Below are 16,039 nucleotides of genomic sequence, written 5' to 3' on the forward strand. Positions count from 1 at the left end.
TCCGAAACTCGGTAATATATCACTTTTCACCATGTGCTAGAGGGGCCATAGCATGAACGTGTTGATGTGCAAGCTTGACATGAATCTAGCTATGGTACCCAATGGAAGAAACCCGAGGGAAATACGAATGCTCAAACTCCAATGTGTCCGAGGGCGACCAAATGACCGGTGCCAGTCCCTGTCCCAGATCATGCCGTCCGAGCTACGCCCAAGCACCTTCGCTATGCCGTCAGAATCATGATCTCGAGTAATCTAGAAAAATACCAGTAATGACGGTAGAGGCCGTGAGAGGAAGCCAAAGCCGTCAAACGCCGTGATTCGTGATACGCCAGAAATAAGCCGTCTCCCGTTGTGCATCTGCTCATACGATGCATGTGAATAGCACATCCCTTTCTCGAAAACGCCATGTAAAACCAAAACAAAGGAAAATCAGCTCGCCCGTACTTCGCCGTGCGTTTCTTCAGAAGTTGATGGAAATGTCAGGCTTCGACACCGAGGTGTCAGGCTGCTTCTTGCTCGGCAGATACTCGTCCTTTGGGTAGAGTGCGATATTTGGATCAAGACTATCGTCTGCGCTGGAGAACAGAGGCGGCTCAGGACTTGCAACAGGAGGCGATGATCCTATAGCTTGCATTCTGTCAACACGAGCCTCTCATTGAATATCAAGCAGCGCGTCCGCATCATCGGACTCACTACCATAATCACTCTGGCCATCAAAGCCCCCACCCTCACTACCCTCTGCTCCGTCGTCCACTGGCCACATGCGTAGTCGAGGTTCAACTTCCGTCTGGTATTGATAAACCAGAGCGGTATCGTTCGGATCCTTGTACTGCTGCATCTCCTCGTCCTCGTTCTGACTGAGGAACCATAAGAGTTGCACGAGTGCTTGGCATGTCGCAATAAGCGGATTGAGGTGACTCCGCAACATGCCAGCATCCTGTTCGTAGACAATGCGGTTATTCATATCGGCCACGAGGTCGCGCATAGTTTTCCACTTGAGTGCCACGGTTTCTTCGGGCATTTCGGCGGGATTGCCGTAGAGTTCGCGAAGGAGGACGTGTGTGCCTTTTCGGACGCTCTCGAGGTTATGCATGAGTAGTGGCATTGCGTATAATCGGCTCTTGTTCATGAGGTAGTGGTGAAAGGCGAAAGTGTTACCTTTGTGTTCGAACAAGACTTCGTTCTCGGCCTTGAAGAGCCCGACGTAGAAGTCGAGGACAGCTTCACCACCGGGTACGCGTTCTTCTTCTGCTCGGCTTGTGGACGAAATAGCTTTGGACACTGCGGCAATCACTTTGGTGATGTTTTCGACAATCGGACAAGCTTGGCAGAATGCTAGACCAGCTCGGATGTAAGCATCGCAGTAGGAAGGATCGAGCATGATGCCTTCGACGATAGTTCTGGTCAGGTTCGTTTGTATCTGTGACTCTTCCGATTCGAGCATCCACTTGACTATGTCGCCAGGATAAAAATAGTCAACCTTGGTTTGGTCGAACAGCTCCAATATCTTGTCTAGAATGACGATGGCTTTGAGCTCATCCGACCAGAAGAGCAAGATCTGCTTCTCGCGTTGGGTTAGTGGAAACCTCGTCCTTTCGCGGTCAAGCGTGGCTTGGCGATCTTCTGCCTGGTTTGCTGAGATGACGGGTAGGCGTATATCCGTACGCAAGAGCAGCGCGGATAAAAAGCCGATCAGTCTGTTGGTAATGCCTTTTCTCTTTTCCATAATTCGCGATAAGTCATAGTGCTCATCCCTGAAGCTCGTGTGCATGTGCATAGAGAACAGCTTCAAGCAGAACTCTAGTATGCCGTGACTGAGTAGGACTGCTGTTTCCACGTGACCCATCTCTACCACTTGAGTAAGGGTCAAATAGTAGTCGTCCCAACCTCGAGTGCTCATGTATGTTTCGTCCGCGGTAACTCGTAATCGCTTGACCACAGTTGCGAGTACTCCCTCCATTGGAGCAGTAGAGTCTAACTCCATGTCGCCGTCTGTGCCTTCTATACCATATAGAGCCGGTTCTTGTTCGCGGAAAAACTTCAGACAGTCGACGATGAAAGTGCGCGTCTGTGCCCTAATCTTAGGATGCATGTTCCGTAGAAGTAGGTTGAGTAGCGCGAATTCGTCTGCGGAGAGTGCTTTTAACACGACGTTACAGCACATCGAACATGTTAGAACGGTTCGACGGAGTTGTGATAAGGTTTCAGCGAAGATGTCAGGTGTTTGCTGACGCCAGACGATTTGGCTTAGATGCGACAAGACAATGTGTAGGGCACGAGTCTCCTATATCTTTTGTTAGTACTTCTAAAAAAGGACTGTCTCGACCTTTGGGGAGATGGAAGTAGTGCATACCTGTTCATGGTCTTCCGAGCAAGTCCCGTGATTGATCGTCCGGGACGTTGCATGAAGTTGACGCACGAATCTCGAGTGACTGGAGTCGAATCGGCAGTACTCTCGAATGAAGAGCTCATTGTTAACGTCTACCTCTTTCCGAAGAGGCTGCGGCACCGGAACTTTTAGCGCTTGTTCTCTCGTGGTAGTGACCCACTGGCGCTGATCCTCCTCTACTGCAGTCCTGCGTTGGTAGAACAACATGTAGGCAGAGTAGTTTTTCATTGTCCGACCGTAAACCTCTTCCATTGTTCCACCAAAGGCCTTCTGCGCAATGTCCGCGGGATCAAAAGAGCCAACATTGCTATCGTCGAATTCCACCCAGGTCGGTGTCGCGCCTTCAGCTGGGCAGGGTCGCTCGCGAATATAAGAATAGTAATGACCGTTCTCGCAGTTGCCGGTGTGTACAAGGACACCAACCAAGTCGAACATGTCTTCTTTGCGCGGCTTGGATGGATCACTGAGGTGGTCGACGTGGTATACGCTGATATCAATAGATGGTGGAAACTCGAAGTGGTCGTAGATCTTCCTTCGGCTGAAATCATTCAGGTCAAACTCGAATCGCTTGAGGTGAAATATCAGGTTGTCGGGCACATCTTTGAGACAAGTCCGCTTTACAGCATCGACGAATTTACCGCCGCATGACTCGCACTTGTACTTATTGTCGCCTTCCATGACATCACCGCGAACAAAGGCTTGAAGACTCTCGTGGAGGTTGGCTTTGCCCTGAACGTCGCACTGCACGGCGAAGAAAGGCTCCGCTCGCTCAGACACATGCTCGCATTCTTTCGACTTGATTTGGTTGAGGGTTTGCCCGCCGTAGAATGAGCGAAACTGTTGCTTGTGTTCCTCTTTGACGAGCTGAGCCTCCCATTGATCGAAAAGCAAGTTGTAGAATTCGTCTGCATCCATTTGGATACTGATGTCAATCGGCGCTTGTTCGAGATTCCTTACGCAGGCTGCAAAACTACGTGGATCCGTCGATCTCCTGAATGAATGCTGCATCTGCGTGAAAAGCCTTTGTGTTTCGAATAGAAGTTTCTGGGCACCACTAGCCTCTTGCACCTCCAAGCTAAGCATGAACTTTCGGAAGTTCAGATTCATGAAAAGCTGGGTCAGCAGCGAATTCATGTAGCATATCGCACGTGGATTGTATAGGCCGACATAGCCTGTGCTCGAACGAACTTCCATAGAGCGATCCACGGAAATAGTTGCTAGCACTGGCTCGTACTCATCATTCTCTACCCCCCCTGCTAAATGGAGTAGGGCACTATAGGTGTTGCGGTCCTCGGCCAATGCAAGCATAAGATTATACAGTTCTTGTCTTGTGTGGCTCTCTAGTACCGGGAGAATAGTGCGGCTGGCGGGCTCGGTATCCGTTGGGGAGACAATTGTTTGACTGATGTATACTGTTAGTAAGTGAAGCAAGAATTGATGACGTCTTTGCGTAATGTATTGCGCAATCGTGCCAATATCCAAGTAAGATTAAATGAACGAGAGGCTTGCGTGACATACCTTGGGACAAAGATATACTTCCTGAAAATCCGCTCCATCAGCGTGCCAGCATTCACGGGCTTCTTGAAGGACTTGAGGGAAAATATGCAACACAGAAGAAGCTTTGTGAAGCCGAGTACGACATGGTCAGTCTCCTCGCGCCCTACGAATCCCATATGCTCATGTTTCAAAAGGAGGTTGCTCCATTGTGTCAAGGATAATCGTAGTGAATTCTCGTTGCGATCGTATTCGTCATTGGCGCGAAAAACGTGCTCGGCAATCTCGAGCAATTGTTGCGACTGCTCAGGATGAAGTACGGCCTCAGGAAGAATTGCCCATATTGTGGACCAAAAGCGAGCAGCGACTTCCCCTTTGGTTAGTGGACACGTTGACGGAAGATCTCCTCCACAGACAGAGGCGATTTTCATTGCGATATGCATTCGAACAGGTTGCCTTGGGTCAGTCAAAAGCAGAATTTGGTGTAAGCGTGTCGAATCCGAGTTGTTGATGAAAGCCTCCCACACAGCTCGGGAATGCAGTGACGCTTCCAGGAGAACAGCATACGAGTCTTGAACGACGGCAGCGTCGTCGTTTGTTCCAAGTGCCACCGACAATATTTTCACGAGGCGATCCGCAAGGAGAGACCCATCGGAGAAGTAACCGGCTGACATGTCTGGAGAAGGACGCTCTGCTTCGATTATGAGATTGGTCATCGGGCTGGTTTGTTTATAGCGCAACATACCTCTGAGAAATTCCAGGAGGACATTTATCAGTACAGCTGCCAGCTCGAGTTCCTGGAAACTGGATATTGGGTCGCTAATCAGCTTTGAGTTGAGAAGTGCCTCATCTAAGCGTCGGATGGCGTTGGCCAAAAATTTCTCATTCAACGATGACTGACCACGTTAGTACATGAACAAGGGTTGCTCTCCCTTTCAAACCTACACTGCGTATATGTTCCCTCAACCGTGACTGAAGCGCTTGAGCCGAGTATCTTGCCTGAAAGAACTTTCCAGGTGGGAACAGGCTCTCAGACGAGGCAACATTGGTGATGACACTATCTGCGAAAGTGTTACGAGCGGGAAAGAAGCTCAAGAATTCGTAGATCTGGTAGAGATTAGCACTGCTACTCACCGTCTGCGTTATGTTCTTACTAGTCGGCTAATCGTGTCATCCGAGTCCATCAAAGCGAAAAGCTCGTCGAAATACGTCAAAAGGGTGGTTTCAAAGATCGAAGAGCCTGAAACGGGTCCGGATAACGGACGTGTGACTTCAGCCCCTTCGGCTCGTTGTACGAGCAGCTGGCCCCCAAAATCGGTCTCTGATATCTTATGGGCTGCCTTCTCGGTGATATTCAGCCGTTGACCCTTGGCAAAAAGATTAATCTTAGTGAAACCAGTGGCATGGCATAACCTCCTATAGAGGTCCTCCAGTGTATGGTCGGACGCCATCGTGACAACCTGTCGGTCGTTGCCACATTGGTACTTGATCTTGATAGCATCTCCACAAGGGACATCCGTTTCGTCAATCTTTGAATCCATTCTTCGGCTACGGTTCAACTCTGGTTTCTGCCGAACGTATTCGAGCAATAGCTTTTGAAACAACAGTACTCTCCCGAAGCGAACCTCGTTCTCTTGCTGTGTCTCATCGGACAAAGTTATGTCCATTGCTGGGGATGTCTGATCTAGTGTCTTCGTCCGTAAAGTCTTAGATGCAGACCGCATTTCTTGCATGCATTTCTCCACAAGGGCGACATGAGCGGCCTCGACTTCTGGCAAAGTTACCCCTTCCGTGTCGTTGACCTGTACATAGCGGGCAGCAAGGAGGCGAGCTGCGCGGTCTTCAATAGTACCTTTTGGTGAAAACAAGACCATGGACCATAGCATATCGGCACCAGGAATTTGTAACACAGAGGTTTCCCCTTGCTCTGTGGTGATCAGCTGCCGAGTGGTGGGAAAGTTGTAGTTGGCAACAAATTCGAACAAGCCGGAGGTGTAGAACTGCGGGTCCAAAGTGGACAGATACGAAAAGACAAGCTGCTCGCAGAATGTATTGTCGGAAGAGACTTTGAGTGTCTGGGAGAGCTGCAACCAGGCCATATTGCGAGCATCATTTGACAACGCGTACTTGCCAATGACATAATCCCAGAGATCTTGGTAAAGATCGGTTGGTATAGCGGGTCCAGCCCGGCTGATCATGAGTGCAAGAAGCTCCACCCGGTACTGCAGAACTAGCATCTGATAAGGATAGGGCTCAACTTTGCTCTCCATTTTGACGAAAGCAGGTATCTCGTCGAGAATTTGGCGCGCCAAGTCCTTGTTTTGCTGGAAGAAAAATCCATCGCCTGAATGAGGCGGCGACGCGAGCATGAAGATGACTCTGACACTGCCGGTAGCTTCTTTTGTTCTGTTCGCAATATGCCGTGTACATTCGCGATATATAGCATGTCGCTCATTCGGAGGAACAATGTTGGTCAGCACGCGAAGTTGTTCGTTGGCTTCGCTGTGCAGATCCAATATGTTCTTGTCTGCGTCTCTGCTTGGCGCAGTATCGCGTATCATACGAATACAGACATTCCAGGGCCTGGCATTAGATTCCCCGGTGCTATAATCAACTGGCGGCGACCTCTCTATGAGTTTTCCAGTCAAGTCTCGCAGAAATCGCAAGATGTCTAGCGTATATCTCTCAATAGGCAATTCGTGCAGCTTCATGCAGAGATACAGATGATCTGGAGAAGCCATAAGGCTAATAATGCCTCGGAGCATAGTCATCGTTGCTGCGACTACTCGAGGATCGGGGTTGGTAGAAACGGTTTTCCAGATGGCGTCAGCTTGGCTGTCCGACCAACGATGAGTGACGACGAGGAATCCAACAATGTTCCCGCTGCGAGATATGAGCTGCGGGTGGGAGTCGACACTAATGATGTAATCCACGACCTGTCCGTGGAGAAGAAAGTCTGCCAGGTGCTGCATGACAGGATGTTTGCAGGTTGTGTCGATACTACTATACTCCCGCCATATTTCGACCAAGGCGGCGTCCATGGTAGCAATGCTCATGACGCGTAGATCCATTTTGCCCTTGACAACGTACTTGCGAAGTAGTTTGAATTTCCAAGCGTTCGATACCAACGCGGGGAAGGACACAGGGTCCCTGCGGTAATCAACGTGAGAAGTGCTAGCTGCATCTTTTGCGGATGAAGACATGGTCGGAGATTCCGGGTCCCTGAAATCCAAGAAGGTATCGGCCAGCTCCGCGGCGATATCCTTGTCCCAAAGACAAAGATCGGACAGAAGGTTGGAGAAGAATAGTATGAGATCTCGAGCAATGCCAGCATCTGTTGTTCTGCTGAGATCGTAAAGATCACCGCTGTATTTGTGGAAGAATAGCAGCGTGCCGCGATAGTACTCGGAGCGGTTTTGGTGGCTACTCGCGCTTGGAAACTCATGTATCGACCATCCCAGTACAGTGAGAAGCTGTGAAACGTATGTCGCAATAAAGTTCTGCGTGTTTATCGGTACTTGATGAAACGCTTCATCAGAAAACCGGAGAAGATTCTGAGCACCGTTGGCGGCGAGGAAATCCTTGTGGAGACGAATGCTCAACTCGCGGGTATCTGCGGCGTACTCTTTGTGTAACAGGTGGAAAAGCGGAGACTTCTCGGCGCGAAGAATGGTGTGGAGATGTCGGAGGTGCTTGTGGCTGAGAAGAGCCAAAGGATAGATTTCCTCGGGGCGCGGCCGGGAAAGGAGATGGACGTCTGCCAGCAGTAGGTAGGAGCACACCCTCACATAGGCAGCTAGGAAGCGGTAGAACATGGCGTCTACCTGGATGTCATCGAACTCGTCGCCAAATGGAAATCTGCTCACATTATTATTATTATGCCCAGCACCAAAAGCAGTGAACCATTGGTACCTCCGAAGTAGCAATTTATTCACCAGGCTAGCGAAGTCGTCCCAGAACATGGCCTTGTTCACATAGAAGCCTTGTAGATCTGCGGAAGGGTCGGGGATTCCTTCCAGCCATTCCGAGATGGTGGGGATTAGGTTGGCGTAGACGTTGGTAGCTGTAGCATGTGAGCGTGAGTCTTGGCTGGTGGGAGTGGACAGAGAGGGAGGGCTAGGATAGAAGGGACGTACCTGTGTTGACATGATGGGTAAGCTCTCGAACCATCTGGGAGTAGTTGCCCGAGCGTGCGAATGGGAACTGGCGGAAGTGGTCTTCTGCATCCAGCTGTACGGTGAAGGCTGGAGAGTCGTCATCGTCGTCGATGAGCATGATAGGCGGGCTTCCGGATTCTTGCTCTGGGCTGGCTATGACTATTGGCAGGTCGTCCTGGGCAGGAAGCGTGTCCTCGAGGAAGCCGTTAGTATTGCTATCATCCTCATCTCCAGCATGCACGGGGGACGAGGGCGGGTGCGAGCGTATGGTCATCTCTACCTGCTTCTCGTGGGGCAACGCGGCCGCGTTGTCTGGCGTCTGCGGATCGGTGGACATGGCGCGGAGACTGTTGCTGCCGCTGTCTAGGCGGGGGCGTTTGCGGGTGAAGCTTGCGTCTGCGTCTTCGACGGGATCACGGCGCGGCGGCGAGGCGGGGAGGATGATTGCTGGCTCGTCTGCAGCGACAGACTGCACTAAGTCATGGTCCCGCGAGCTCATGACGGCGTGCAAGCCCTGGGATTTGTTTGCGTAGGAACTAGGCGTGGTTGGCGGCAGAGAGTACGCGTACGGGCAGGTGAAGCCAGGCAGAGGGCAAGCAGCGCTCGCGGGTTGCAGGCAACAGCAACACGGCCAGCCTTACTGGCCCAAAAGGCCGGGCAGAGGCAATGAGAGGGCGGTCGAGAGGGGCACCATAAGCTGCAGCGACTGCGCGAGAAATGGGGATGGTGGAATTGGGGCGAGTTGAGCGTAGATGGCGGATTGCAGAGCTGTTGACGCGTTTGCCCGATTCACTATATGGATGTGTTTCCAGAGATTCCCCCCCACCAGACCCTTTGAGCGCGGACGGACGTCATGACCTCATTGGCTCCCGACACTCGTTCGCGCTAGTCGTCCACTAGCGTCCTCGTCGCCGCAGGGGTTCTTCAAGTTTGCCCGGTACCCCATATATATCGTTTCCCCATCACACACACACACACTGTATGAGCATTGCCTTGTGACGCAATCGGGAAACCCCAAACCACTCGAATTCCTTCTAGAAACAGACACGGCCAGCATTCTTCGTGGGGCCCAGTGCAAGGATCGCTGCACAGCCGCCATCCCGTTCTTGGTCACAGAGCGTGCAGCATCCAATATCAGCGATACCGTGTGCATGTAACCATGGCACCAACGGCAAAACAGAGTGCAAAGGCCATGTTCAAGACTTCTTCGCCTTTCACAGACACACAATGGTCAGTCTGCAGTCTGCTCGACCAGTTGCGTTGCCTACCTATGCTGACTAATCAAGGCCTCAGATATCGCAGCAGGATCAAGACATCCTACTCGACCTGATTTGCAAGTAGGTGAGTCTAAAGACTGGTTCGCCTACTTCACATGTTGACAGTATCCAGTCTCATCACACCTCTCGGCGACCATCGCCGGAATCACATACACCCTTCCAAGGGCAAAAAGCGGAAAAGACCCTGTAAAGCTGCCCAGAATGACACGACCATGGGCGAGGCTCCACCACCTCCACCAGAAATAGGCAAGCACATGCTCATCGGGCTCAATAGCGTGACACGACACCTTGAGGCTCTGGCTGCGAGGAATGGCCCATCAACGTCGCCATTTGCAACCCTGAAGAGCGATGAGAAAGAGACTGGAGCGAAGAAAGCGGGCAGACAAGATGTGGAGAGTGGCGAGGACTCGAGGCCTCTGAGCATGGTCATACTAACCCACCCCAAGCCCTCTCTCTCACCCGCTCACGCCCACCTGCCTACACTGGTCCACCTCTCCACCCTGTCTCCACCCTCCACACCACAGTCACCAACTGCAACAACCCGACTTATCCCCCTGGCCACCTCCACCGACGGCCGACTAGCGTCCAAGCTGCATATCCCCCGCGTTGGCGCACTAGGCATCTTCCAAGACGCCCCTGGAGCCAAGGCATTAGAAGACTTTGTCAGAGAGAATATTGGGCTGACGGAGTGTGTGTGGATCGACGAGGCTATGAAAGCAGATTGGAGGGGTGTAAACGTCAAGACTGAGGCTTCTGGGTCACACAAGTAACATTCGTAGGCATGAGGCTGACTTTTAACGTGACAACTGAGGTACACGGAACGCAGTACGGGGTATAAAAAATAGAGAACATGCAGCAACGAGAAAATCCGTCCTGAAATCGAGTGCCAAAACATGCGCTGCGTGTAATTGTGCCGAGCATAAAACCAAACTCCATAATACTTACGCCCCAGTGATGCTCTGCGCCATAATAATGCACGGTTATGCCCAGAACGAAAAGGCCAGATATGAAATTAGAACGGACTAAAGCCCAGAAGCCTTTGCGACCCCAAATCAGATCCATGGTTATCCTCCAGCCTCCCGCTCCCGGTTCATACTCTCCACTCTCCAACGCTTGAAACCCCGAGCCGACAAATTCTCCTCAAACATGCGGTCAATTTCCGCCACGCTTCTGCCCTTCATCTCCGGAATGATATACCACGACACCGCCGCTCCGACCAGACACGTAGCCGCGTAGGTAAAGCCCGTTTTCCCCCTAAGATTTCCTTGGTCTGGGTTGAAAACGTATGGCAGCGCAACACCGGCCACCGTGGTCGAGAGGGCAGAGATGAACCAGCCGATACCCTGCGTTCTGGCGCGCAGTTGGAGGGATGAGGTCTCGGCGGAGATGGCGAAGGAGGCGGGCCAGACACCCACGCCACAGATGGTGATTGTCAGCATCATTGATGCTGCTGTCCACCTGTTCATTTCGTTAGATTTGACTCTCTTACAGATTTGATTCGTTGGGAGACATACCAGGTAACAGCAGGCACAATCTTGGTGCAATTCGCGATACCCATTGATAACCAAAGCGCAGCCGCAATGAGTAGGGTACTGATTACTAAAGGTCGTCGTTCAACGCGCGCCATGACCAAGATCGAAATAACGTTCCCTATCAGGCCGAGAACAATGCCTAGAACCAGGAAGATGATAGATGTCCCGGCTTTCATGTTGATAAGTTGCAGGAAGTATGACGCTTTGGCGAGGAGTTGAAGACCGAAAACGGAGGGAAGAGCATTAGCCCACATAACGATGAAAGTCCGTCGGAGGTTCCTTTTGTGGAAGCACTCCAATAACGTCGCTCTATTGGAAAGTTCCTCGTGCTCTATGTCTGCAAGAATCTTGTCCACGATCGTCTGCGTATTGGCTCCTGGAGGATCAAGACGCGCCTGCGCTTGGAATGCCTTATCCAATCTGCGCTTACGTACATACCAAACCGGAGACTCTGGGATCAGGAAGGCGACGACAATAGGGACGAAGGAAAATGGCCACTGGGAGCCAAACGCGATGGAGTAGCCCTTGGGGCGATTCAGAGCACCATATATGACCAGCGCCCCAGTCAGTTGGCCCAATAGTGTGAAAGCCGGGAAGAACGCCATGCCTGAGCCTCGCAGAACAGGAGGAAGGATCTCGGACATGTACGTCTGGCACGCTGCCATAACTGCGCCGACTGCGCCGCCCTGGAAGAACTTGCCCATGAGGAAAGCGACGCGGCGGCCGGTGATGTCTGTGGGGAGGTATGAGATGTACATTATGGCGACACCAATGGCGGAAAGGAAGGAGCATGATCCCATTGTGAGGCGGCGTCCTATCCTGTCTTGCAACCAACCCCCGAACAGAGCACCGAGCATTGCACCAATGGGAGAAGCGACGTTCCAGAGTGCGAGCCATGTAGACGGTACGATCCATTTGCCTTCGTAGAAGATGCCAAAGTCCTTCCTACACCTCAATCAGCATGTAAATTCGTTATGAGGATTCGATAGGGCCTAGACCTACTGGAAGACTGGCATGGCCGCGACTGTACCAACAACAACATTATCGTAGCCGTAGAGAAGAATGGCAGAAGCAAGTCCGAGTGTGACGTAAGTGACTTTACGATACTTCTTGACGTTCTGCCAAAGCGTGCGCTGCTCGTCGCTAACCTGGCTACTGGATGTGGAATAGACCTCCGAGATCTGCTCCGCTGTGAAGTCGTCGTCCTTGTTGTCTGTACTTGTAGTGGTGGTGCTCATGTCATGCTGCGCCATGGTGCTGTTATCATTATCAAAAGTCGCATCACCCCCGCGACGAGACCAAGGAGATGAAACACAAACAGTCGAAATTCGCGGCATGGGTAACGGTCTCATATCAACTTCAGCCAGCCAAGCACCCAACTACGGGGCGTGTGGCCAGGTCGCACACTTATCTTTGAAGAGCTAATCAGAGCTTCCATCACCGACTATGCAGGCCCCCCCCTATTTGGAGTCAATAAAAAGACTACTGGGATGCATGGTAGCACCCTGTAAACAACTAGTAACGGTCGCGAAGGCATAAAAGGAGCGAATAGCAGCAAAAGGAGCAGCCCAACCCTGTCTTCATGGGCTATTATTTTCCTCCTCAGACCAGCGCTATCTACAAGCGTCACTAATTTTGGGGAAACGGCACCATTGCGCCTCTCCCGCGCCGACTTCTTGCAAACCCCACAGTTCAGCCACGTGCGCCGTACGATCGGACTCGGGGACTTAAGGCTCTTGTGCGACTAGTTGTACGTCCTCTACTGTATTAGAGCTCTGTGTGCCCCACCTGGATAACCATGATGCCTCCTGATACCGACGGTGCTGCAGTGTCAGCATGCTAGGTCTCACATGCTGCGGCACAGCATAGGACTAGGTGTGCTTTTGTTGATTCGAATAGAGTTGTGTTTCTAACTGCCCCGCACGACGCCTCGCAATGCAAACGCTTTAAACCTTGGAATGGAGGCTAGACTACTCCCTGTGCGGCCGTTAATATACAGAGAAAACACCAAAAGCCACTTCTTAGCCGAGAAAGTTCTTGACGGCGCCGCCGACATGCTGGAGATCAAGAAGGAACGTGTCATGGCCGAACAAGCTCTTCTCTTCACCCAACTCAATGTGCGTAACGTTCTTGTTTCCCGTGCGCTTAAGCGTAGTCGCGATTTCACGCTGCTGCCAGGCCGGGAATAGAATGTCGCTTGCCACGCCTAGGACCAATGCCGGGGTGTTTGCTAGAGGCTTCAGCCCAGCCACTAGGTCGGCTGGGGGCTCGCTCCCGTCAGCCAGCGCAGCCAGCGCGTCTGCATCGATATCTGCAGCTTGTTCTTTTTCTTCGTATGGCTTATCCGGCAGAGTCAAACTGCAGATGTCACTGCTGATATCAGTCTCAATGGCACTTCCGTCGAGATATGCCTGTAGTTTGCCACTGTTGGCCTTTCGCACTTCGTTGATGCGGTTGCGGTGCTCTTGCCCGAGGTCGAAGAGATCCATAGCCTTGGAGACGTAGAGCAAGCTGTTTGGATCGTACTCCAGACACCACTTCTCCCCCGCGTGATCCAGATATGTCTCAATGAGAAAGTCCGGACAAAGAGCGGGTGGCCGTGACGGGTCCGCGCGTCTTCGACCAAATCGCTGTTCCCATTCTGGACCACTTCGGTACGTAACGGTCGCAATCTCACGAGCTAGTTTCATGCCGCCGTGTGGAGGGATGCCATCATAGTAAAACCCCCGAGCCCAGTTCGGATCCATCATAAGTACTGTAATCTCGTCAGCGAATGCGTATACTACCATAAGAAACCTCGTGTAGCTCACCTTGTCGTTGCGTATGTCTCATGGCGATGCTATATGGGTGGCTGCGAGCACAGCCGCTGATACTGACGACGCGGCCTACGCGTTCTGGAAAAAGGGTTCCTGCCGCCAGACTCTGCATTCCACCCATACTTGACCCCACACTTGCGTATAGCTTCCGAATGTCCAAGTTGTCCAGCAGTCGAAACTGTGCGCGCACCATATCCTCCATGGTAAGAATCGGGAATCGTGTCGCATATCGCTCGCCATTCGCAGGATCGACTGAGGAAGGTCCCGTCGAACCATAGCATCCTCCAATTACATTTGTGCAGATGACAAAGTACTTGTCTGTATCCAAAGGCTTGCCGGGGCCGATAAACTTCTCCCACCACCCCGGTTTCGTATTTGTCTCTGTGCTGTGTGCATGGCTTGACGCCGAAAGTCCCGTGTGCAGCAATATTGCGTTGCTCTTATCTTGATTCAAGCTCCCCCAAGTTTCGTATGCAATGTTGAACTCGGGCAGTATGCCACCCCAATCGAGCAATATGGGTTGCCGTGAATGGAAGTTCAGCGTGTGTCCTGAGGTATACGAGGGCTCGGGGCCTGCGAGTGAACGTTTTGAAAGGGAAGCGGATCGAGATTCATGGGCGTCGAGGCATGGGAACGATAGGGCTGGATTTGTCGATTCGGATTCCTGGGCGGCTGCTGCTCCATGCTGAGCTTTACGTGGTGCTTGCTGGTGTATCCTTCTCGTAGCTTGGTTCGACTGCTGTCTTGCGAACAGTACTGAAGGCTGCGACGACTTGGTTGCGTGAGAGTGTATGGTCGATGAGGTTCGTGATGCTCGCGCAACTGCGAACAGTCTACGGGGGACGCTCATAGCTGACTATTGTGCACGCAGCACTCGCGACACGAGTGTGGAGATTTGCGAAAGTGGAGACAACATGTAGGAGTTTCCATGTTGCTACATTAGTAACGGGCTGGACCCGACCTCGGATGTCGAAGGTGAGGAAATGTAACTAAGCCAGATCCAATGACGTCGCAAGGAGATTGCGTGCTTTCCTCCCGATTTGCCATGCCATTTTAGGTAAAGCAGACCATGCCCAGCACTAGTAACACAGCATTATCAACACGACATGATGCTATGTTGTTTTGTCCAACAGCATGGCCATGTAGAGTCTCATCTGGATGGTGTGTCCATAGTTGCGGCGCTCAAGTAGCTTCGACAGCACCATTGACTACTAAATCACTATCGACACGACATGATGCTACGTTGTTTTATCTGATCGAAGACTACTACCAACGCATGTAGCAAGGCCCAACGTAGCTAGTCCTCTCTCACGTAAAATTACGGCTGAAGTAGTGTTCAGCGATGAGGAACTACCTAAGGCTATTACCATAGGACTTCTATTCAAAGCCATCGTTCGAAAGAAGGCATCATCTCAGCTATTGGGTCAATCAAGGGTAGGACATTACAGCATTGTGCGCTTACTAGACTGTGAAGAATTACCTTTGGTGATTGCTTGGGAACGTGATATATAGGTAGTCAAAATTGATCGACTTTGTGAGAAGGGTTAAAGACAGGCTGCGAACAGCCATGGACGTAAAAACGTCCAACGGAAATGATCATTCAAGGCCTAAACCTCGGAGCGGCCATGAGGCGACGGCATTGTGCTACAGAACGGTCAAGAAGCTTGATAGTCCATGTAGACTAATCGAATTGCAGTTCAGTTGTGCAACATGATGGTTAGGTGACCAAGACACTCCAGTGAAGCCTGCACGCCAAGATGCATGTATCCGTCAAGAGGCTTGCTTTGACAGAAGTATCCAAGCCAAGCCATCACTCAGTGTCGCCCAAGATGGTAATCCTATAGCCTCATATCGTGAACCATTCTTACTTGGTCTGCGCATTGGACGTGTACGCTGCTAAGCTCCGTGGTACCGCCAGAAAAGCCTGTGAGACACGACTGATCCCCTGACCAAGAGGCGGGCGTTTGAGCGAAGAGCAGCTAAATTTGGCACGTCAGCGCATGCTTCCCTTCACAGCTGCTGGAAGAAAGTTTGTCATGCAGGCTAGACTCAGCTCGTCTCATGTATGCCATGGCAAAAAAGCAGGCGAGCTGCAGGGACCAAACATTGTAGTCACGTACGTGTTGCGCAACAGGCTTAGGAGGAGGTCGAGGCGTTCATCAGGGCGCGACGCTCGGGGCATCCCATCTCACCTCCGTGGTCCCAGTTCCTGACCCGCGTCACCACTCTGCGACATTCACGCCTGTCCTTGCCTGTGCTGCGTTTGCGCGTGATACCCCCAGTCCGTCCTGAATTCTAGTGCCGCGTCGACTTGCTCCGTTTCCCCCTGGCTCTTCATCTTCGACGAGCGTGCCTGTCGAGCGTTGAGCGCCCT

At 51.8% G+C, this 16,039-nt stretch overlaps 4 protein-coding genes across 4 annotated transcripts; 1 reads left to right on the top strand and 3 right to left on the bottom strand.

Annotated features, from left to right (window-relative positions):
- Nucleotides 1-529: 529 nt before the first annotated feature.
- K460DRAFT_57668 (uncharacterized protein) lies at nt 530-8,648 on the bottom strand. The gene is made up of 7 exons (XM_040938535.1): nt 8,020-8,648; nt 5,038-7,946; nt 4,829-4,990; nt 4,629-4,779; nt 3,908-4,577; nt 2,354-3,791; nt 530-2,284 (listed from the first exon to the last, which is right to left on the bottom strand). Exons 1-7 carry the CDS (start codon nt 8,537-8,539, stop codon nt 653-655), a joined length of 7,482 nt encoding a protein of 2,493 aa, XP_040789958.1. The 5' UTR covers nt 8,540-8,648; the 3' UTR covers nt 530-652.
- A 551-nt stretch (nt 8,649-9,199) lies between these two features.
- On the top strand, nt 9,200-10,087 carry K460DRAFT_402753 (uncharacterized protein; the record flags this gene model as incomplete). Its single annotated transcript, XM_040936559.1, has 3 exons — nt 9,200-9,270; nt 9,327-9,377; nt 9,430-10,087. 3 exons carry the CDS (start codon nt 9,200-9,202, stop codon nt 10,085-10,087), a joined length of 780 nt encoding a protein of 259 aa, XP_040789959.1.
- Nucleotides 10,088-10,381: 294 nt separating this feature from the next.
- On the bottom strand, nt 10,382-12,087 carry K460DRAFT_281338 (MFS general substrate transporter; the record flags this gene model as incomplete). The annotated part of the gene is made up of 3 exons (XM_040928481.1): nt 10,382-10,775; nt 10,832-11,794; nt 11,852-12,087. The coding sequence occupies 3 exons, from the start codon at nt 12,085-12,087 to the stop codon at nt 10,382-10,384; spliced, it is 1,593 nt and encodes a 530-aa protein (XP_040789960.1).
- A 783-nt stretch (nt 12,088-12,870) lies between these two features.
- K460DRAFT_276294 (homoserine O-acetyltransferas-like protein) lies at nt 12,871-14,515 on the bottom strand (the record flags this gene model as incomplete). Its single annotated transcript, XM_040928103.1, has 2 exons — nt 12,871-13,604; nt 13,660-14,515. The coding sequence occupies 2 exons, from the start codon at nt 14,513-14,515 to the stop codon at nt 12,871-12,873; spliced, it is 1,590 nt and encodes a 529-aa protein (XP_040789961.1).
- Between the last annotated feature and the right edge of the window lie 1,524 nt (nt 14,516-16,039).

This window comes from Cucurbitaria berberidis (assembly GCF_010015615.1).
Source record: "Cucurbitaria berberidis CBS 394.84 unplaced genomic scaffold K460scaffold_2, whole genome shotgun sequence".
Taxonomy (NCBI): domain Eukaryota; kingdom Fungi; phylum Ascomycota; class Dothideomycetes; order Pleosporales; family Cucurbitariaceae; genus Cucurbitaria; species Cucurbitaria berberidis.

Coding starts and splice junctions, on each gene's coding strand:
- K460DRAFT_57668 (XM_040938535.1), bottom strand. CDS start 8,539: ATGAGCTCGCGGGACCATGACTTAGTGCAGTCTGTCGCTGCAGACGAG. Junction 3,792..3,907: donor AAGTATATCTTTGTCCCAAG/GTATGTCACGCA, acceptor AGTATACATCAG/TCAAACAATTGTCTCCCCAA. Junction 2,285..2,353: donor GCTCGGAAGACCATGAACAG/GTATGCACTACT, acceptor CAAAAGATATAG/GAGACTCGTGCCCTACACAT.